The sequence below is a fragment of the Camelina sativa genome, chromosome 2 (genome assembly GCF_000633955.1).
Source record: "Camelina sativa cultivar DH55 chromosome 2, Cs, whole genome shotgun sequence".
In the NCBI taxonomy this organism is placed as follows: Eukaryota; Viridiplantae; Streptophyta; class Magnoliopsida; order Brassicales; family Brassicaceae; genus Camelina; species Camelina sativa.
In genome coordinates, this window is record NC_025686.1 from 1,670,880 (window position 1) to 1,693,709 (window position 22,830).

Sequence of the window (22,830 nt, forward strand, 5' to 3'; positions counted from 1 at the left end):
GTATTGGTTACCTTCTGCATTTCATTTTTTCTAAGTGGATCTCCGATCATCACAGACGATCTGCATGCTCGGGATGCTAGCATTGCACGGACTCGTGATGGACAAATCGAATCTGTTTTGTTGGTTTTGTAGCTACTGACAACCGAACATTCCCCGTGGTTATCTCCCAGAGTTGAAATTAGATCTTTAAGATCTGCCCGAAACAATAAATCAAATAAGAACGTATGCAAAAAAACATATGATGTAAGTAACAGAACTAAGGAAAAAACAACCTTCGACTCCAAAGGTGATATTCTTGCTATAAGGGACGACCCTTAGTCTAAAGTGTTTTCCGGGAGGAGCACCCGGATTCTCCTCTAGAAGAAAGCCATTTTCCCTAGAAAGTTGTTAAAAAAATATTAAATTTCTGAATTGATACCAGGAATAAGAAAATGTTACCAAGTATTATAATAGTGATCCTTCACCTGATGATATCCATGTGCATTAAAACTGTAACTTCTTCCTCTGGAGAGAGCTCCAAGTTCAAAGGCCTGATTTTTGGAAAAAAACAAAAAAATATAGGTAGTATATAAAGTAGTGGAAGAGAGATGCTACTACTGGTGTAAGTACTCTTTAAGTAACATGGGATCTAAGAAACGCCACTGTGAGAATGTGAAACCAGTGGAATGGAATCAAGAATCTAGATTGATGTCACAAAGCAACTCACTGGAGTAAGGGTTGCTGGTTCAGGACAGTTGACCTTGCTAAATGTTCGAAGTTGAATTTCTCATCAGCTGCATGCTGGCCATAAAAGTCAATCACTAGTCTACTCCATTGATTCAAATTTTAGATTAGGGAAGAAACTCTGAAATGATGGAAACTTCCACTGTCCACAATTCAACAAAAAACTAAACAAATCGGCGGAGGAAAAAAAGGCCTGGAATGGAAGCATACATATACGAAGACTCACCTGATCCACGATGAACAGATCTCGCTCCAATTTCGCAATGATGAACCCAAGATTGAATTGCCCGAGTACCTATCACACAGAACAAACAGATAAATCTTTCTCGACAGAAGGCAGGATAGAGCAGAACAAAAAACATTAAGAATCTATCTTTTGGTGCTGAGATATCGCTTAGTAGAAAAGATAGCTACCTGCATTCTCCTGAAATCTTCTTTTCGAAATAGCCTTTCCAGCTCAGAAGTGGCTGCAGCTAAAGCCCTTGCTTTTCGCTCTTCATCATCCGGTTGAGATAACTCTAATGTTGCAGCGGCAAAACACCTGTAACTTGTACATTTTAAATCATCCCATTTCTCTAACTACAGACAGGAAGCCCAAAAGATGAAGGAAAGAAATCTTACTTTTTAGGCTGAGGCGTGTTCATGCATTTAGATACATAACCTGTGGACTGTAATCTCGACAGCCTTTCTAACCTCCTCTTCCTGAGGTTATGAAAACTAAATTCTAATGTGGAAAACATTTTTGGACCGGTTGACTGAGCTGGGGAGTCCAGTACTGTTGCAACAGATCGCAGTGGCTGACTGCAACGTGGATTTTCCTCCAAAATCCTTTCCATATCCCCCTTGGAGAGTGTTTTATCTGATGTTGGTTCTTCAAAACATAATGATTTTTCATGTTCCTGTAGATGAAATAGTGGTTGAATAACATTTAATTTTAGGAGATACAGTAACCAAAGATATAGCCGCATTAAACATAAACGATTAGCAACATAGATTTGAGTACAAAAGCCTACTTACTCTTTCATGTCTTTCAACTTTATCAGTATCGATTCCAGGAGACGTCCGATTTTCAGATTCAGAATCTATTTGGTTTGGCATCTTATCTTCCTTTGAGGGGACCATACCATCAACGTGATCACCTTCCATCAGACATCTTGCAGCTAACGCACGAACTTCAAATCTGCTTTTCTCCACACGACAACTAGAAGGTTGGTTTCTGAGTACAGGTGCTTCAGAGAGCATGGTGCTTATGTTCTCATGTTTTCTTTTCCCCACAGTAACAAAAGTATTCAAAGTTGACTGGGCAAAGCTAGAGCGACTGCTTAAGTGTTTACTTGCATCAGTAACTTTCTCACTGACATTAGAGTGAGGCAAATCTTTGCTCGTTGTCTTGTCAAGGTGACCTACAGCGAGGGACTCACCATGGACTGATAAAGAACCTTCCCCTTTCTTAGGCCCCTGTGCCTTAATGTCAAATTTAAACTTCTCCATAGTCGAACTATTATCAATCTCAGCATCCCTTGAGAAAGAAATTTCCTTTCCATTAACTTCCCCCTGTCTGGTTTTAGAGCTGACATCCAGAACAATCCCTTTGGGCAGGAGATTTGATTTCTCCTGAAGAGATGAAACTCCAGCCTTATCTGGTTGCTCGGAATTCTCCTCGAACCTATTTACAGTATAAGACGCATTACTAGAAGAATATATCTCGTTCAGACCTTCCCTGAGAGAACCGATAACAGAAGTCTCATCAGAGAAGAACACCTTTCTTTTATCGGGCGTGACATTCAAATCACATGCTCCACCTGGCACAATAAAATCCAGAATGGCAACTGGATATTTTCGAGAACTTGTATCTTTGTATAACTCATTCACCAATTTGCTGACTTTCGGCATATCTACAGGCCGACCATTAATGAAGAAATACTGTCGATCTGCCAAATTGCGTCCAGTACCCTGTCCGGGCTTGGAAAGAAACCCTTCAACTCTACAATCATCTGATATAGATATACTTACAGGCTGTAGACTTGTAAAGGTGCTCATGCCAAATACTGTTATGATATTGTCTTTAAGTGAACCCCTCCCTTGTGTGTTCAGCACAACAGACTTTGGGGTTTTCCCAGTCGTGTTAGAGCAGACAAACCGCACTCCTTTCGCAATAAGTGCATATGCCTACACAAAGGAAACAAGAGGAAAACCATTGAAGATTTCATAGGTCATCACTGAAACAGAGATTGAGCAAAAGTCAAAATCTGATTCTAGCATAAAAAGCTGAACTTAAAACAGTCTACATAGTAAACATAATTCCCAGCATAATGATCCAGACAAGTGTGAAAATCAAAGTATTCAGTCAGAGAGACTCACGTTCAATAAAGATACAAGCTTTCCATACTCTTTGCGTATATTGCGCTTAAACTCTTTGCTTCGTACAGGTAAATTAGAAAACAGCTTCCTCACAGTGACAGTAGTACCGATTTGGCGAGCAGTCTTCTTTTCATCAGTCAGCAAACCAGAATGATCAAACGTCAGAAGCGTAGCAACAGGCTCATTCTTTGTTCTTGTTTCCACCGTGAGATTCCCTAATGCACAGAGAGAGCTCAAGGCTTCTCCTCTAAAACCATAAGTAGTCAAACTCAGAAGATCTGTGAAATCCTCCAGTTTAGAAGTATGGTGCTTAAGTGCAAGAACCTGTAAACACCATTGTTGTCAATAAGAGATCCGAATCATCACCGAATCATCAGAGAATTTAAGGGAAACAGAGACCTTGAAATTGGTTGGGGAAATGCCACAACCGTTGTCGATGACCTGAAAGTAGTCTTCGCCGTAGTCTCGGAGGTTGATCTCTATACTGGTGGCTCCGGCGTCGAGACTGTTCTCCACAAGCTCCTTGACAGCTGAGGAGAGGTCTAAAATGACTTGACCGGAGCAGATTCTGTGAACTACGTTTCTGTTTATCGGTCTTATTAACGGAGAGCTCGTAGTCGCCGGAGACGGAGACGGCGACGAATCTCCTTGCATTTTCAAAACCCTAAAACTCGAATTAGTCTCCTCAATCGAATCAAAACACTGTAATCTGGGGACTGAGTGAGTGAGCGAGTGAGAGAGAGAGAGAGCAAAACAAACCCTTAGGTCTGTGACTGTGTTTTGCCGCCCAAAACTCGAAGGCGAGCCAAAATTGCTTTGTGAGGACGATGATGAAGCTTTTGCCGTTTTGCGTTTGTGAGAACGTAGCAGCACAGTGCGTTTTGCGTTTGGCGTTCTGCGTTTTGAATAAGTTGATTTTGATTTGATGTTACTTGTTTAATGGACTGAAAATATAAAACCCATATCTTCATATTGGGCTTAGACCTCAATTTAAGTAATCGTCCGGGCCACGTAAAACATTTTAGCCTTTTAGGTCTAACTAAGCATTTTAGGGTTTCTTCTTCAAATGCTCAATCTCATTCTCTGGTATCTCTCTACCTGTTGACTGGAATCTAATGGCGATTAAACGGAAACATCAAGCTGTTACCGTCGTTGCTCCATCCTCGAGGAAGGTTCGCAAAACCGATAAGGTGAGAGAAATTACAACTTTTTTCGTAGGTTTTGGAATTGGTGTTTGGGTTCTAAATTCCATATGTATTTGTGCAGCTAACGTCGAAGATACTGAAGGTAGCCTATGAGCAGCAAAGGGAGTTAGTTGATGAAGAAATCGCAAAGACAATCCCAATGAGTTCCTTTTTCAAGGAGGCAGTTAATGGGTTGGAAGATTTTATTGATGATGATGAGCAATCTCAAGAGTTTCAGACCCAACTTGATTACCAAGTGAGATTATTTATCAATCGTGAGGGTTATATTTAACTGTTATGTAGACTCTAAACATCATTTTTCTTAGAAACCATTTGGAGGATATTACTTATTATAAGACAAGCCATGTTTGCAAAGTAACTCGACTCTGTGCAACTGTTCTAAACTGGCTGCAGGATATGACCAGTACTGAGGAAGAAGACAATTTATTTGATGCATTGTTTTCCCAGGATGGAGCTTCAATAGCTAAACGTCTCTCTAATGCTATTACTTGTATCAAGAAGCGTGAAGATAAAGGTGATGATGCTACAATATGTTTCTTGCATACCTAAGCTATTTCTGTGTGCAAAATTATTGTTTGTATGGTTTTATGTGGCTAAGTATATCTTTTTCGTGTTGAACGTTCAGCTTCTGTTGCAGAAAAAACTACTTCCATGCCCATGCCCATGCCTGAAGATAAAGATGATGCTAAAATATGTTTCTTGATTACCTATTTTAGTTATCTTTTCCGTGTTGAAGCTTCAGCTTCTGTTCCTACTTCCATGTCCATGTCTGAAGTCTCTGACCGTATTAAAAAGTAAACTTCTCTTTGTTTCCTTGTCAATGTATTATCAGACTACTAAGTGTGCTTTTGAAGTCTTTTGTCTCTGATAACCACAAAACTGTGCAGGCTTGTAAAGGATATGAGTATATACACACAAGGGAAATTGCCGGAAGATTTTATCAAATTTACCAAAGAGGAAAAGTGGGTTAGTTTATTGAAGTTGACTCAACCAGAGAGTTGGTCAATTAATGCCATGTACAAGGTTACAACCATGTTTGCCTCCAGTAGCAAAGCTGGACTCTTCTTTAAGCATTTTCTTCTTCCTCGGGTGAGAGAGGATATCAGAAACCGCAGAAAGCTACACTTTCTACTCTACCAATCCTTGAAAAAGACACTGTTCAGGCCCAAGGATTTCTACTTGGGAATTCTTTTTCCCCTGTGTAAGGTGTGTTTGTTTTTGCCAGTCGTATCAATTTATTCTTTCTCCTTATGATCATCCATTTTCTAAAATTACTTGCATCATTTGTACTCCAGTCCGGAAATTGCACCCAAGATGAAGCTAGAATCATAGGAAGTATGATACAAAAATATACTATTCATGAAAACTTCTCAAGGTATAGCTTCTTTCTCAAAAATTTTGCCATATTATCAAACACACGAATAAAAAACAGTCTCATGATTCCTGTTAATGAACTGCAGTGCTGCCTTGGTATGTTTGGCGGAGTTGAAATTTTGTGGCGAAACATGGTAAAACACGCAAGCTAACCTTACACTTTACATATAGATTTTGTGCGTCTTTCTTTGGTTATATTCTGTTTTTGTGTGTGTGTGTGTGTGTGTACAGTTACTTCATGAAAGTTATTCTGGACAAGAAATATGCACTGGCGTATATGGCGGTCGATGCGGTCACTGCTTACTTCTTGAGATTTCATAAGGAGACGAGAGTTATGCCTGTTATTTGGCACCAAACACTTCTTTCCTTTGTCCAATGGTAAGTAAGAAAGAGTTGTTCATTTAGTCATTGGAACCAGCTTTAACCTCTCTCATGGTAAAAAAACCTCTACTTTTTTGCAGTTACAAGCATGAACTAAGAAAGGAAGATAAAGAGAGTCTCAGAAGTCTACTTGAAAAACAAAATCACAAACTTGTATGACACTTCTTTAGTTACTTAATGTCATCTAGTAAAAATCTTATGAACTTTTTTTTTTTCTTATCTAACCTTCCTTACCATTACAACAGATTACTCCTGAAATTGTGACAGAGCTTGATAACAGCAGAAACCGCGGCGAGAAGTTTATTATTTCGGCTTCAGCTCCTACAACACATAAGCCGATAAAAGAAGACTTATTTGACATGCCAGAAGTTCCAATGGAAGAAGACTAGTGATCAAATTGTGTGAAACTGAGTGACCGAACCTTGTTTTGTTATTTTTCCGCTTTCTCTTTAAACTTTCAAGAACGTCCAACCATAATACTTATGTATTTTGCTTCAAGAAATATACAAATTCTCTGAAATTTGATTATATGTCGTCTAGATACGATCATAAGCTAATACACGATAGTTTTAAAGACAAAAAGCACATACCTTCTTGGTTTAGAATTATGTCCGTATCCTTAAAAGACCCGAGCCTCTATATACATACGCATGTATGGGGTTATACAGCGAATGTTATTTCTTTTTTTCTTCTTATGTTGAGAAAGAAAATGAATTAGACAACAAAACGAACAACACTCTCTTATCTCTCTTTCTCTCTGTACATAAATTTATAAATTAAAGGACCAAAATGAGATAAAAACCGAACAAATCCCTCTTCCTCTCTTTTGTTTCTTCTACATGAAGTAGCTCAACGACGTCTTCTTCCTCGATCCTCCTTCCCCGTACAGCTCATTCCATTGCTGAAGCTCGTTCATGTTTGATGAGTCTGAAGAAACACTCGCACATACCTACATGTTTTTGATTATATATTTTAGCCCTCTTTTCAATTTATAATCACAATGTTAAACTCATTAGGTTCTTTGGGTATTTTGTCTGGACTCACCTGATCATGGGCAGCCTTGAAATCATTCATTGTCAGGGGACGAACGTCTGTGCAGCTATACAATGGTGGTGTGGGACGGTTCTCTGCATGAGCTGCAGTTTTCTCCTGTTGTCAAAACAGGGATCAGTATATAGATGAGTTCAGTGAGTAAATTAAATGGCCTTCCGATTCAAAGGAATGCGCATTAAGTCAAAAGACGAACCTTCTTTTCTTTCTCCAGTATTTCTCGGATTGGAAGATGTGCTGCGGTCACACACAGATTCTGCAACCAAATGAAAATGTGAGTGTGTTTTTACAGGGAAGGAGATTGAAAGGGAGCAAGAGGAAAAACTGGAGACCTTTAAGTCACTTCCTGAGTACCCATCTGTCATATTTGCTATAGCTTCTAAGTCAACATCTGGTGCTATATCTTCTTTTGCTAGAATAACACTCAAGATCTTTGATCTGTTCGTAGCATCTGGAAGATTAACCATCAATCTGCATAGAAGTAGTAGTATGCCGGAGAGGCTCAGCAATGGTTGCAATATGAGGTAAATTCTTCAAAAGTAACAGAGAACAGAGGCTGGTCTTACCTCCGGGGAAGCCGTCTAATAACAGCTTCGTCGAGGTCAAATGGTCTGTTGGTGGCAGCGAGTACCAGAACTCGTTCTCTATCCTTTGTTCGTAAACCGTCCCAGTTTATCATGAATTCATTCTTCATCTTCCGCATAGCTTCATGTTCCCCTGGATTTTCACGCCTTCCCAACATGCTATCAACCTAAATAATGTTTATCCACAATCATCAGATGGAGAAAGTACATAAAAGAGCTTGACGTCGGAGGAGAGGAGAAACAGAGAACGCTTTTTAGTCACTTCAAACATACCTCATCAACAAAAATGACACTTGGCGCAATCTTGCTTGCTAAGGAGAAAACAGCTTTCACGTACTTCTCTCCCTCACCAAACCACTGCAAAAGCATTTATCGCAAATGGTCAATTACTATCTCTAAAAGAAATGAGATCGCTTTATGAGAGATACCTTTGAAGTAATGCTGGACATTGAGATATTGATGAAGTTTGCGCCAGCCTCAGTTGCTACTGCCTTTGCCAACATCGTCTTCCCAGTACCAGGAGGTCCAAACAACAGTATACCTTTCGTAGGCTGTATTAAAACAATAATATATCTGTTTGGTTCCAGTAAAGTGGGAGCAACAAACATATATGAAAACGTATACAATAAAAGGTACCTTCGTTAGCTGGCCTTTGTCAAACAATTCCGGTCTTTGAAGAGGAAGCATCACCAACTCCTTCAATGTGTCTTTCACATTTTCCAGAGCCCCAATATCATCAAAGGAAACACCTATATCGCTAGGTGGAATGACATCCGACAAGAGTTTTTTCTCGAATTCGTTCTCAGTAACAACATCCTGAAACAGCATAGCGAAGAAACTCTTAACGCCGGAAAATCCTATGCACTAGGTAGGCAGATTGGGAAGAAAGAGATCATGTTACATAATATTACCTTCAGAGACTTCTTTAAACTCTTGTTTTCGTTCTGAATCCCATGTAACATCTGCAGGCCATACGCAATGCTGCGAAATGTGCCAAAATGTTATTTATAAATCTAAATTAATCTAAATTGTACCTTAGCTACTGTATCCCACAGCCTATAAAAGAAAGCTCACCTTTCTGCAGAGATAACAAGCTTGTTGTCTTTTACTGTAGGGTCTTTACAGTTTATAAGATGGTGACCGTACGCCCAGCCAACCACTTTTTCTACACCTATTAACAAAAGTTTTGGTTAGTCAAATGACGGCTTACTAAGAGACAGCATAAAGAAAGAATAAAGCAAGTGAAAGAGGCTTACTTTCAGATGGAAGAGTTTGATCTTTGATGGACAAGGTTCCAAGGTCAGGGCAGTCAAGTCGGTTTTTGGTGAGGACCTGTAACCATCATTAACAAAGACATAAGCAAAAGACAAAAACAAGAAAAGGAAACCAGGAACAATTGCTAAAGGATTCGATTAGAAGATGCTCACTGCAAGGATGCTGGTTATATTAGCCTGAACCTTCAAAATCTCTGTGTCACGTTCGAGTTTCTCTTTCCAGTCCAAGAGCAAAGCTTCATCCTGTGTATGTCTTACGAGCATAAGAAAAAAAAAAAAAAAAAAAAAAAAAAAAAANNNNAAACAATAGACAAGAAGAAATGAGTGAAGGCATCAACCTGAGGTAACTGGATGGCGATTTTGTTAGGAAACAGTCGAGTTAATTGTTTCATTGATTTAGGCGTCTCTTTGCTTCTATCGTGCAGTTTACCAAAATTATCCTGCAGATAATATGAACCATCATTTTCAACATCTACAAAGGACCTAAGATGACTATGATGAACCTTACCATTCAAGATTGAAAAAATTAGGTACACTACAATTTCGAGAAAAGAAAATAATTCAAGATAAGTCAGGTCATCATACCGGGAATGCAAGATCCAGTAATGCTGTCTGGTTGCCACCAAACTTAGTAAACAAGAAACCTCCAGGATGGGACTGAAAATGAACCATTAAACCTCTAATTAACTATACATATAAACAAATCAAAACCAACAGAAAGATACCAAAAGAGAAATAGAGAAGATTAGATAAGTTTCTTACTTTCTCCTTTCGGCTGTCCAACTGGGTTTGTGAGGCCATGACAACAATATTTTCCGGTAAAGTCTCGAGCTTGCTCTTCAAAGTTGCATACACATCACTGTTCCCCACGAGAGATTTCTCAATGTCTTTCAGGAACAATATTAATGACCCTCCTTCACTCTCACTATATGCGACCTATGATACCAATGAAGAGGTTAACAATCACGTAGCTATAAGCCATAAATGGTACTCTACCATAACTTGAGTTATGAAAAGTACCTCAAAGATTTCATTAACAGCAAGTTTATCAGCATCATCGCTAGAAGAACCATCTAACCGAAGTGAACTAGCTGCACACAAAGAAAGATATTAATAAAAATCACTTTCTAAGTAAGGTAGAGTTGGAAATAACAACCAGCCAATTACCAGCACAAAAAAACCCATGTTCTTCTTCGCAGAGACCACCAAGATCATTGCCATCTTGTACAGGCCTATCGAATCTAATCCCAATTTTTGAAGCAGAGTTGTCTTCAAATGCAAGGAGTACTTTTCCCTGGGAACCTATAGACGGTCCCCTATATTATATAGCAGAGAAATAGTAAGATTTAAGTTCCGAATACAACGTTTACAGCAGATGTGAACACAATACCTTAGTGTGCCTTGAAGAGAAGAAACTGCAGAAGACGAAGGACCTGCAAACCTTACTCGGTCACCTAAAAATAATTAAAGTGCTTGTTCAATAAAACAGAAAGAATGGTACATAAATAGAAGGTGAATAATCAGATGATTAAAAAAAAAAACATCATGCCTGCTTTGAATGTGTAACTTTTAGAAGTTGCAGTTGACACTTCTTGCTTTGGTAAAGCCTGAGAGCTTAATGTTGAGCCACCTGTTATATCAGCATCAACACTTGAAGTTGGTTTCTTATGCTGCAATGCTTGTGCAGCCTGAACAGCTCGTTTAGCAAGCATAGATAGCTTTTCACGCCTAGAACCTTCTTTAGAAGATTCAGCTTCCCTGGCTGGTGATCCCTGAATCCATCGAAAAACAATAGAAAATTTATAACTTCACATATATGGATGTTGAAAACAATGTCGGAGTTGGCACTGTGACACGTATAGCATCAAAGCTATCTGGGACCAAAAGACAGCACTACCAGTTAATACCAACTTGCTTAAGATGACAAATATTTTAACAAATAAAACAACAGATACTATTTACACTAGTAGTAATATAAGCTGTCACATCTCCTGACTGGTTTATTGGGATTTATCTTCTTTTAGAATAATCTTTTTGGATCCATGTAACTAGGTATATAGATCCTGTTCATGGAACTCATTTTACTCTCTTGTAAGTGACTTAGGTCTGTCAATAAAAGAAGCACAAAAGAAAAAATAAAGAGGAGAAGATTACCCCAGGCAACAAAAGAGAGTCAACAATCATCAATTTGGCTCCAAAATTTTTAGCAAACGCTTTTGCCAACATTTCCTGATATATCTCAGAGCCTAAGAATATTTTATAAGGTGAACATGGTTAGAAAAATAGTTATCTTAAACCTTATGTATACTAAGGTAAACCTGGCGGAATGGACACAACAAAAAGTAGAAAGACTGCTGATGAAGCCTCATACCTGCTGGCCCAGAGAGTAAGATACGGGGACAAGTTGTCGTCAAGTCTGATCCATACTTTGCATACTTGTTTCCACCGTTCATATGGACAAACATCGATGTTATCAAAACATCCTTTGTCATGGCACTGAGACAATATATATTTTAGCTATATAAATCCTCAAAACATCAAACGCAAGATGTGTGACAGAAATGTAACATAATATCTAGCAACCATACCTTAAATAATAAGGGAAGTTCTCAAAAGAAACTTCTATGTTTTCAGCATTAAGTACTCCTCCTCGCAGACTATCCTTAAACGCTTGGCGTCTAGTCGATATCGTCGATGAAAGATCAAATTCTCTAAGGAATTCTCTCACTTCCCTTCGTTCATCCAGCAATTTGGAGATACTGCCCCTTATATCAAATGAAGAAGATTCCCCCAGAAGATGCGTAATTGGTCTAATTTCAAAACCAGAACCAGGAACATTTCCACCATCAGCTTCTTGAAAAGGATCCAATCCACTGCCATCGACATTCAGATTCTCATTGGCAGTACAAGAGGTTGAAGCAACATTTTTCTCAACAGCAGCAATAGCAGCTTGGTCATTGTTACTATCAGCATCGTTCATCTCAGTATCCGAGATGCAATCATTGCAACTGGAAGGTACCACAGGAACCTCCGGATTTTGCTGCCTCTTGGCAGCTTTAGCAATTGGCGGTAGAAGATGGAAGTTGCGGTACTTAGATAGAGATGCCAATATAGAGGCCCCATCAACAGCTGAGGAGTCTCCTGCTCTTGTCTCGACATGAACCCCTTTCAGAGGGGAACCCCGAGCTTCACATATATTCAACGAAGAAGATCTGTCGGGAGCAGCTAGATTTTCATCTTTAATAGGTTGAAATATCTATAAAATGGTTAAGAAAATTTTACCAAAAGCCACTGAATTGAAATGACAAAAACGTTATAAATCAAGTAGAATGAAGCGATAACATTCCAAGCAACTCCAAAAAGGATACATAAGAATGTTTCGCAGAAACGCTGAAGACAACCTCGTCACCACCCCTCAGATTAACACAAGCATTTTTCTGGTAACACTTGCCATTGACCTGAACAAGAACTCCATTCCCTATAATCTCCAGGGATGCAACTGTTGGACCACCAGGCTGCAAGGGACTATGTAAGCAAAAGACTTTTCCACACTTTTGGCCAGTAAGAGCGAATAACAAATGGGATTACCTCAGACTGCTTCAATTCACAAAGGGTGGCAGGCATAGATTGGTCTTTGATAGATAAATCGCAACCCCGGCGTCCAACAGTAAACACAGGGCTTCTCATGATACGGTGAGGATTCTGACATAGCAAAGAAACACCGTATTATATAGTCAGAACAAAAGAACTAAAGTCACAAAAAACAAAAGAACATAGTGAACCAAAACAAGGCAAGAACTAGACATGCAGACAACAAAACTCTGAAAAAACAAATCTTTCCTTCAAAAATTCCACTTTTCGAATATTAAGCGCAATTCGCAGACTTTTAGACAATACACAGAAGTGATCACGAAGTTTGACTCACCAGAGAATACTGAGAAAGTAGCTTCGCCCATGGAGCCTTTGAAGCACGTTTCTTAGCCGCCTTTGATTTCTCAGCATCGGTCGCCACTTCAGCTTAGATCCAAAAGAAACACCAAAACATAAGAAAAGGAGATTACTTTAGGAAAAATTCACATCGTGGATGGAAGAAGTGAAAAAAAACCTGCTATGGTAGGAGTCGCCAAGACTTGGACTTGAGGATTAGCGTCGGTTTCAGGAGAGTTCTCAATCACCGGCACATCAGTTGGAACAGGCTTCTCCGCATCCATAGGCTGTGGATCAGAGGATCCAAGTTCCGGCTCTCCAGATTCCGATCCAGGATCCGAAGCCGGTACTTGATTCTCGATCGGAACCTCGCTCGCTGAAGAGGAACCAGCCGGTTCAGCCGTCGCCTAGGGTTTCCAAAATTCAAAAAACAAAATCAGATCCCCCGGAAAGAGAAACAAAACCAGATTCAAAATCAAGAAGCAAAAAGAGAAGGGAATAATTAAAAAAACCAATCTTGAATAAAGTACGAACAGGTTCAAGAGAGGAAGCAGCAGCGGCATCGATCTTGACCTTAGATCGCTTGTTAGGCCTTGGAGATGAAGACGCTTCAGGGGAAGAAGAACAAGCACAGAAACGCTTGGAAGCGGAAGAGCTACGTCTCGTCTCAACCATATCTCTCACGACCTCCCTTATCTTTTCTCCGCCTTGACTTCGCCTTGATCCAAGAAGAAGAACCGCTTTGGTTTCTCCCGAGAGAGAGAGAGAGAAGAAGAGAAGAGAGAAGAAGAGATTAGAGATAGGAGAAGGAGAGAGAGAGAGGCGAAATCGAAAACAATAAAAATCAGAGAGATTTCATGTAAATGATTACTGAGAAGGTCAATTTATATAAGCTGCATACTTTTTTATTTTATTTTATTTTTTTATCTGTGCGTTTAATTTACATTACGGGTCAAATTTATAAATACACCTGACCATATTCCTCATTTTATAATTAATAATTTTAACAAATCTAAATTTTGGATCAATACTGTTGCTGCTATGCGATTTTCCAGATTTTAAGTCGGCATGTATAAAATTTTTAGTCAAAATAAAGAAATTATTTGTAAAATTTAATGTTATACATTTCTATTTATTGTTGGATAATATAGATATTTGCATACTTACTTTGTTAATAGATGTAAATAAGTACATTATATACATATATTTTTGATATTAATTTTAGTATGTAATTTAATTATTTTAAAATTATAAACGTAAACGACAAATTGAATCCATAATCGATGAATACACTTCTCGACAAAAAGTAAGATTTTACATTATAGTTTTGTAGTTTTGCATATTATATCTAATCTATATAACGACTATTTTGTTATCCATGATTTTTTGAAAGTAAAATAAATGCATACGACAAAAAAATCTTTTCGTTGTTTTTAATTAATAAATTTTAGAAAATTGAGTAATTGTTGGTATAAAATTCCAAACTTTTCAAACAAAAACAAAAGCACATATATATATATATGCAAACACACACACACACTATATCAATTAAACAATAATACTTGTACACATTATAGGCTATAATTTATAGCTGATTTAATATTTAAAACAAAATTCCTGAATTACATTAGTTATTTTTGGTAGAGCCTTTTATAACTAAAACTACTGTATGTGGTGAAACCAAGTTGGATAAAATATTCTGATATGGTATAGTTTAGTTGTGGAGAATAATGTATTTAATAATGATTTCCTTTTTTTGTTTTAGAAAAAAAAAAGTTGGCATTTTATATAATTGTCCAAAAAGAGAAAGAGAGAGTTAGCTCCCCCGCTTGGGCAATACAGAAGCACGTATCTGACTATCTGTACAGATAAGGAGGTAAGATTCTACTTGCCTTTTTTTAGGAGATTGACTCCAAAACTGGTCAAATCTTTAACTTTACCACATCAAAACACACACACTCACTCACAATTTTATTATGGTCAAACTCTCTCTTATCATTCACTTCACTATTTACACGACCAAACCATACCATATATAACAAAAAAGGTAATTTTTAAAAGAATGCTCATAACATTCAAACTCCTTATAATAATGTGTCCTTTTCATATATTTTACCACAATATTTTATTTACTATAAATTCTGTTTGAGTGTGTATAACTATGGGGAACAAAATATTGGTGAAAAATCTTATACAAAATTTTAAAAGACAAAAGAAGAACAAATGAAGTAAAAGAAAAAGTCAAACTAAATCACACAAGTCCATCGAGGAATCCTTAAGAATAGTGTATATATAAAAAAAAAACAAATCAAGAATATTTGACCAAGAACATGCAATCGTAAAGAATCTTTTTTAAAGACGAAAAAAACCGAACCGGTTAGTTCGCAGCTACGACACAAACATATGTACGTTACGATGAATGACAAAACACTTGGGGGTTCGGTTTGTCTACCGTCGGTTTCAATAGTTGGGCACGTGTTCGCGTTCGCACGAGTCCAGTCTCCTAAAAAGTCTTCTGACTATACAAACCATGCATGCTTCACCACGTGACCTTTTTTGTATTGAGTTTTAAAAGGCGGTTACTTTTTGGTTTTCGAGGTTAATAAGGCTGAAATCTAATGGCGGTTATAATGTGAATGTTAATGGCCTTTTTTTAAGGAAAATAAATAAATACATATGAGTGGCTTTTTATACATCAATGTTTTTTGCTTCCTGACATTAAAAAAAAAAAATACAAAAAATCTAGCGCAACTCTTTTTAATTCATTTTCAAAATTGAATGTCTACCAGGCTAAGCTATGATTTTTTTTTCTTATAACTTTTTAAGGAAAATATGATTTAGCTTTGTAACAAAAAAAAAATATACATATATGTGGATGGATATATATATTCATCACATCTAACTTTATAAAAAATACCACAAAAATCTAGCAAATTAATATAGTTCTTTTTTTTTAACAACAAAAGAATTGACTTAAACAATCTAATTGGAAAAAAATAGTTAACATATGTAATCACATGTGGTTAATTACGAACTTGTCGTACTAGTCGGTCTGCAAGTACATTTGCATTCCTAGAAATTAAAGTTAACGAAAAACTTGAGAATTCCTCTATATCCACCTTGATGTCATCGAGATAGGCAGAGAAAGCCGGCCAGTCAACCGGTGAAGACACCATCTTCACCAAATCTGAGTAGTCTGTGAGAAAAGCTATATCTCTGAAGTCATGTCCGATCATACATTACAAAACCCACACAAAGGCTTCAACCTCAGCATGAAGTGGCGAGAGACTTCGCCGAAAATTTGAGGCACCCATGAGAGGAGGAGAATCTTGTGACGACATACACACCCAGCCTGCACCGGCAAATTTGTCTTTGTCCTTCCAAGAACCATCAACAAAACAGCGGAAACCAGTGTACACAGTAGGAAGAGAAACACATTCCCGCACCAAACGAGGTTTGGGACGTGTTGGAGCCATAATACCCTCCTCGTCCTCAACCTGAGCCACAGACCAGACCGTTGCCTCACTGGCCGCCAACTGCGCTATTTCGGCCGGCTTTTCCACCTCATTTTCGAATAGCTTCGCATTCCGCGCTTTCCAAATGTACCACATGAACCATGAAAAAGTTATAACCTGAGCCCCTGGGTTTTATGCCCCAAGAAAATGATCCACATTTGCAAACACCGAGGCTGTGGGAAATTAATATAGTTCTCATAAATACACTAAAAATGAGTTTTTTCCCAATATACCACCTTTTTTGTTTTTTTTTTTAATATTTTTTTTTCCAAAAATACCGTAATTAGATTTAGTGTTAATATTAAAAACTAATTCATACCCCTAAAAACTATACTCTAAATCTAAAATTCTCAATCCAAACCTAAAAAAAATATCTAGACGGGAAGTGTCTTTAGTCAAGTGGTTACAATACCACATTTGTGACCGATTCCACCAGAGTTCGACCCCACTAAATCGTGTTATTTGCGCAATAAGTTAGCTATGAATCAGACATTATTGATTCAATGATGATAAAATAAAATATATCTATACTATACAAAAATCATTTTTTTGGTTTGTGGTATTTTTGTAAAAAACTTGAAATATTTTGTTTTTGGATTTATTTTTTAAGTATGGTATTTTGAGGAATTTTAATTTAATTTAATTTTAAAATTAAATAGTTACTAAGTTATTTTTAAAATTAAATATTTACCAACTTATGATTTTTTTTTTTGTAAAATAAGCGGTAAGATGTTACAGAATAATAAAAAGCTGTAGGAAACATCGTGAAAGTTGTAAAAAAATCTAAGAGTAAAACTTTTGATAATACTATTAGTAAAGTTTTTGTGATTGGTATATTTTAAAATTGTATATTTGTAAAGTTTTGTAAGCTGTTACCAATGATACACAATATGATTCAGAAAAAAAAAAACTTATAGATTATAACAAATAAAATTTAATTCACTGGTTTAACTCGAAAGACCAAATTACTACCACAAGGTCTAAGAACTTCACCGACTTAAAACTAAGGGTAATTCTGTCATTTTCGATAACGAAGAAAAAAATTGACAGAGATAAAATTGTGTATTAAATCAATTTGTGAAAAAGGGTGTCAATTTCCTTAAGCCCTAAACCCCATTGTTATCTCCTTCTTCACAAGTTTCGTGAGAAAAAAGTTTGAAGATTTTAAACAAACTAGCAGCAGTGTTGATGGTAGCACCAGACCAATCTTCGTTTTACGCTTCGAAGCAATCAGGTTTTTTTTTTTTTTTTTTTCATCCTTTTTAAACCCTTCTTCTTCTTCTTCTTCTTCTTCCGTCGGGCCAGTGTCGTTTACTGGAACAAAGGAATTTTATTTTTTGATCGGAGAGAGATATTTTTCAATTTTTTACAGGTCGAAATTGGGCTTCCGATGTTGCCAACGGTTGTGGTGGTGACGAGGTTGGGGTTTTGAGTAGTGTTAAGGGTTTTAAGACATCGTCTCTGTCTTTGGCGGGAAAATCGGAATGTTGCGATGTCTCGGGTCAATCAATTTCTCCAATGACTGAGAGTGTTGCGGACGATTCTGTTTCTTTTGAACCAGATGGAGAAAGAATTGGGGTTAAAGAGATTGAAACGGTGAGTATTGATGTTGAAGAGAAGGAGGTTGTGAATGATACTCTAATAGTTTCTTATGAAATTGAGAAAGAGGAAATTGGGGAGAGGGAGAGTGAGAACAAAGTAAGGGGTGTGGAAGAAGCCAATGGAGTGAATTATGGTATGCCCTGTGATGAAGTGAAAAGGGCAGATGTTTTAGTGTCTGGAACCAAAGAGGAGAAGTGTCTGTTTGATGATATAGTCGATGATGACGACAATATTGATCAGGCTGTAGAAGAAGAGGCTGTGAAGTTAAGAAACTTCATTGTGGACTTATTAACCGCAGAATCTCTGCATGTTGATGTGGTTGATAAGACCACCTTGGATATTCAGGAGATTGTTTCTACACCTGAGTGTAGCGCTGAAGACTTGAAAATCGAACATGCTTCTTCTAGAGAAGGTGTTGATGGGTCTGAAAGTGATGAAGAAACTCCAGAGATGGTATTTGGGAGTTCAAAATCTGGAGAACAGTTCTTGAAAGAGTTGGAAAATGTTTTCACCGATTCTGATGAGGAAGTGGATACGGATGATGACGGTGAGGAGAAAACGTTTGATTCTGCAGCTTTGGCTGCGTTTCTACAGGCGGCCACCAGTGCAAGTTCAGATGGTGGTAATTATACCATGTCGCAGGATGTAATGAAGCTTTTCTCTATGGAACCTCCAGCTGGTCTAGGTTCATCTTTAAGACATCGTCAATCTGCAGCCCCACTTCCCAACCGTTCCAACATCTTTCCCAGTCTAAAAGTTGCAGTGAGTGAAGAGAGTGAGATTAACTTGAGCGAGGAAGAGAGAGATAAGTTGGAAAAATTGCAGAGTATGCGTGTATCATATTTGCGTCTAGTGTATAGGTTGGGGCAGTCTGTAGAAGAATCAATAGCAGCAAAGGTTCTTCATAATCTTGCATTTCTTACGTTGAGGCATTCTGGTCATTCATTCAGTCTTGATGCTGCAAAGAAGATGGCTATGGAGTCTGAGGCTGAGGGAAAAGAAGATTTAAATTTCTCTCTAAACATACTGGTCCTTGGAAAATCTGGAGTAGGAAAAAGTGCTACGATAAATTCCATCTTGGGCGATCAAAAGGCATCAATTCATGCATTTGAACCATCCACCACTTCGGTTCAAGAAATTTCTAGAACGGTGGGTGGTGTCAAGATCACAATCATCGATACTCCGGGGTTAAAGTCTTCTGTCATGGATCAAAGTGCCAATTCCAAAATATTGTCTTCCGTGAAGAAGGTAATGAAGAAGTTTCCCCCTGATGTGGTTCTTTATGTTGATCGTCTAGATGCTCAGAATAGAGGCTTGGACGATATGCCCTTGCTAAAGACGATTACTGCTTCTCTTGGTTCATCCATATTGAAAAACGCCATAGTCACTTTGACACATGCTGGCTCTGCCCCTCCTGATGGCCAATCTGGTACTCCTTTGAGCTATGATGTGTTTGTACAACAGTGCTCACATATTGTTCAACAGTCTATTGGACAAGCCGTTGGTGACTTACGTGTGATAAACCCACGGTTAATGAATGAAGTTTCTCTTGTTGAGAACCGGGAGGGAGTGAAGGTCCTCCCGAACGGCCAAACTTGGAGACCTCAACTGTTGCTTTTGTGCTACAATAAGAAAGTTATTTCAGACGCAGATTCTCTATTGAAGCTTCAAGAAGAACCATTGGACCATCGTAAGATATTTGGTTTCCAAGTTCGACCATTGCGCCTCCCTAACTTGTTGTCTTGGCTGTTGCAGTCTCGTGCACATCCTAAGCTCCCTGCAAATGAAGGTGTTGATTCTGATATTGACATTGATGATGTGTCTGATTCTGAGCAGGAAGATGGGGAAGATGACGAGTATGACCAGCTGCCACCATTTAAGCCTCTTCGAAAAACCCAACTTGCAAAACTCTCAAAGGAACAGAGAAAGGCATATTTCGAGGAGTATGATTACCGGATAAAGCTCCTGCAGAAGAAACAATGGAGGGAGGACTTGAGGAGGATGAGAGAAATAAAGAGAAATGGGAAGAAGAAGAAGAAGGTAGCTGAAAGTGAGTATTATCATTATGAAGAAGAAGAAGAAGAGGCTCCACCTGCATGGGCTCCTCCTGTTGTATTACCTGATATCGTCTTGCCACCGTCATTTGACAGTGATCAGTCAGCTTATCGTTACCGTTCTCTTGAATCCTCTTCCCAGCTTATTACCAAGTCAGTGTACGACTCCCAAGGCTGGGACAATGATTGTGGACTTGACTGTGTTATCGCAGAAGGGAGCCTTGCGGTAGCTAAACGGTTCCCAGCCGCAGTTACTGCCCAAGTGACAAAGGACAAGAAAGAGTTCAACATCCTTCTAGACTCGTCTATCTGTGCTAAGCACGGGGACAATGGATCCACCATGGCAGGGCTTCTTATCCAAGGAAGCGAGCAACTAATGTATTTGTTGAAAGGAGAAACCAAATTCAAAGACTCAAAGAGGGGGAAGATGACTATTGGAGGGTTAGTTGCATTCATTGACGGGAACATTCCTTTTGGTTTTAAAATGGAGAAACAGATGGCTGTCGGGAAAAGGCTTGTCCTCGTGGGGAATGGAGGGACGATGCGGTCGTCACAAGGAGGAGAAACAGCTTTTGAAGCAAACATCGAGGCCAGACTTAGAGAAGCTGATTTTCCAATTGGACAAAACCAATCTCATGCGGGACTATCTCTAACCATGTCGAAAGATGATTTAACCGCCACAGCCAATGTACGGTCTCAAATCTCTATAGGACGACAAACAAAGTTAACAGGTGTTGCAAGTCTTGACACCAAGAGGACTGGGCGTTTCAGTGTCCGAACCAGCAGCTCAGATCAGTTGCAGCTTGCCTTGATGGCCATTCTTCCTCTTGCCATGTCCATCTACAGGAGGATTAGACAATCTAAAGAAACTGACAATGATCTTTAGGATTTAGTGTACTGTATATTTGGTGTTACTAATTCATATATTTATTAAGAGAATCTTACTAATTTTCTAATTATGTTTTTTGCCAAACATCGATTGAAAAATTCATTATTATATTAAAGAGATGGGCTTTTATTGGATTTCATATTATAAATAACGAGAAGGAGCCCAAAGAAATAACTCAATAATGGACGATGATGAAGCAGAGAATTTGAGAGCAGCTTTTGGAGATTCGTCCGATGACGACGATGTCGTAGATGAAGCAATCGGAGATACGAAGGTGTGGGAGCGAGTGGAGGAGATCAATGGATTATGGCTCTGTAGAAAGTTTCTCTCTATCGCTCATCAGTCTGTTTTGCTCTCCGCCATTCTCAGCGGTAGGGTATCTTTTTGGGCTCTTCTTTGGTTTCCATATTCTAATTCTTGTTCGCTAAATTTTGTTCGTTTTTAAAATTTCTTCAGAAGGTTGGTTCGTTGAAGAATCAATTAACCAGGTACCAAACCTCAGTCATCTGTTTCGTTGATGTGCCATGATCTTACTGTTCTTTCCTTGGTTACTTGAAGGCAATGTTAAGGGTTTAGTTTCTCACTGTAGTTTAGAAGAAAAAAAATTGGGACGCTCCATGAGATTTGGTATTTAGGTGTGATGCTTAGTATGAGATGATGATACATAAACAGAGAAACTTAAGCTTCTTCTTTTTTTTTTGTGTTTTTTTTTTTTGGGGAAGGCGATGAGATTTGGTAATCTCCCTTCATGGGCAATAGAACTATCTGATCTCATCCGTGAGACTGTAGAATCTGTTGATCTTCGACTGTTGCCTTCTGATTTGCTGTGGAGAGAACCTCTGTTCGACCAGCTTATTGTCAATTTATACCAACCAGGTGAGGTACGTCATGTTTCACTTCTTTTCTAGAGGAACCAATAGATAACGAGCAGCTTGTTACCGTTTCGAAAAAGAGATAGATGATTTATTCAGACATGTTTCATACAATTTAGAAGAAACCAATAGAGTAACAACTTGTTATTGTTTCTTGGTGCGTTACAATCAAATGGTTTAAGAGAGTTTGCACAATTAGTGAAATCATTAAATCAGTCAAAGACAGCATTAAGATGCCAAATGCAAAAACAAAAACAAAAACTGAATGATCTTATAATGGGATATTGCAAAAGCTAAAAGAACCAACAGAGTAACAGCTTGTTAAGGTTTCCTGGAGCGTTTCAGTTAGATTGTTTAAGAGAGTTGCATAATGGGTGAAAACAATATCAGTCATGGAATATTCAGACATTAGATCAAACATAATATGACAAGGCAATATTCTTTTAACAGGGGATTTGTGCACATGTTGATCTGCTGCGTTTTGAAGATGGAATTGCCATTGTCTCTCTGGAATCACCTTGCGTGATGCGGTTCAGTCCCGCAGAAAAGGAAGAACAAGAAGAAGAATACGTAGATGTGTTGTTGAACCCGGGATCTCTTATTCTCATGTCTGGAGAAGCTCGGTATCAGTGGAAACACGAGATTAATCGAAAGCAGAATGGGTTTCAGGTATGGCAAGGAGAAGAAATTGATCAGAAACGAAGAATCTCCATTACCTTGAGAAAGTTATGTCAAGCTTAAGGGTGTTTGAAGCTGATTTTGATTCATTATCTAGAGGACATCGATTTGTAACTGTTATTAGTTGATAAGAACTATAATGTTTAGACTAGTTGGTAATCCATTCCTCATACCTTACAAGTTACAATGGTTAAGTATTTTATTGTTATCAACTTTTTTGTTGAAAATTGTTTTCAAATATCGTATCATAGGAAACGATATTTATATGGGTCCCTATTTATATTATATATATAGTCTGATAATTTGAAGTAGAATTTTTTTTTTTTTTTTTTTTTTTTTTT

The 22,830-nt window shown here is 38.1% G+C and overlaps 5 protein-coding genes across 8 annotated transcripts; 3 read left to right on the forward strand and 2 right to left on the reverse strand.

Annotated features, from left to right (window-relative positions):
• LOC104747154 (DNA mismatch repair protein PMS1) lies at window positions 461–3,926 on the reverse strand. Of its 3 annotated transcripts, none has more exons than XM_019233397.1 (8): window positions 3,484–3,923; window positions 3,085–3,408; window positions 1,741–2,892; window positions 1,345–1,622; window positions 1,138–1,264; window positions 950–1,018; window positions 707–780; window positions 461–530 (listed from the first exon to the last, which is right to left on the reverse strand). In XM_019233397.1, the coding sequence occupies exons 1-8, from the start codon at window positions 3,736–3,738 to the stop codon at window positions 461–463; spliced, it is 2,349 nt and encodes a 782-aa protein (XP_019088942.1). In that variant the 5' UTR covers window positions 3,739–3,923. The 3 variants fall into 3 exon arrangements, with proteins under 3 accessions (XP_019088942.1, XP_019088944.1, XP_019088943.1); XM_019233399.1 differs by having other exon boundaries at window positions 465–530; window positions 707–773; window positions 3,484–3,924; XM_019233398.1 differs by lacking the exon at window positions 461–530 and having other exon boundaries at window positions 763–865; window positions 3,484–3,926.
• On the forward strand, window positions 4,080–5,075 carry LOC104714151 (the record flags this gene model as incomplete). The annotated part of the gene is made up of 4 exons (XM_019229568.1): window positions 4,080–4,274; window positions 4,351–4,524; window positions 4,683–4,803; window positions 4,915–5,075. Coding segments are annotated over exons 1-4 (531 nt in total), but the record flags the coding sequence as incomplete, so codon positions are not given.
• Window positions 6,635–13,696, reverse strand: LOC104714166. 2 transcript variants are annotated; one of them, XM_010431448.2, is made up of 27 exons: window positions 13,414–13,696; window positions 13,058–13,286; window positions 12,878–12,969; window positions 12,541–12,654; window positions 12,321–12,467; window positions 11,541–12,208; window positions 11,324–11,448; window positions 11,107–11,198; window positions 10,502–10,724; window positions 10,343–10,406; window positions 10,120–10,268; window positions 9,973–10,043; window positions 9,715–9,888; window positions 9,538–9,609; window positions 9,291–9,392; window positions 9,106–9,195; window positions 8,935–9,010; window positions 8,753–8,849; window positions 8,590–8,659; window positions 8,315–8,494; window positions 8,107–8,229; window positions 7,952–8,035; window positions 7,661–7,845; window positions 7,427–7,565; window positions 7,291–7,350; window positions 7,089–7,193; window positions 6,635–6,993 (listed from the first exon to the last, which is right to left on the reverse strand). In XM_010431448.2, exons 1-27 carry the CDS (start codon window positions 13,552–13,554, stop codon window positions 6,880–6,882), a joined length of 3,786 nt encoding a protein of 1,261 aa, XP_010429750.1. In that variant the 5' UTR covers window positions 13,555–13,696; the 3' UTR covers window positions 6,635–6,879. The 2 variants fall into 2 exon arrangements, with proteins under 2 accessions (XP_010429750.1, XP_010429758.1); XM_010431456.2 differs by having other exon boundaries at window positions 13,453–13,680.
• Window positions 18,405–20,936, forward strand: LOC104747161 (translocase of chloroplast 159, chloroplastic-like). Its single transcript, XM_019229569.1, has one exon. It carries the CDS (start codon window positions 18,447–18,449, stop codon window positions 20,934–20,936), a length of 2,490 nt encoding a protein of 829 aa, XP_019085114.1. The 5' UTR covers window positions 18,405–18,446.
• LOC104714182 (uncharacterized protein P8A3.02c) lies at window positions 21,104–22,755 on the forward strand. Its single transcript, XM_010431467.2, has 4 exons — window positions 21,104–21,310; window positions 21,396–21,427; window positions 21,662–21,820; window positions 22,262–22,755. Exons 1-4 carry the CDS (start codon window positions 21,121–21,123, stop codon window positions 22,550–22,552), a joined length of 672 nt encoding a protein of 223 aa, XP_010429769.1. The 5' UTR covers window positions 21,104–21,120; the 3' UTR covers window positions 22,553–22,755.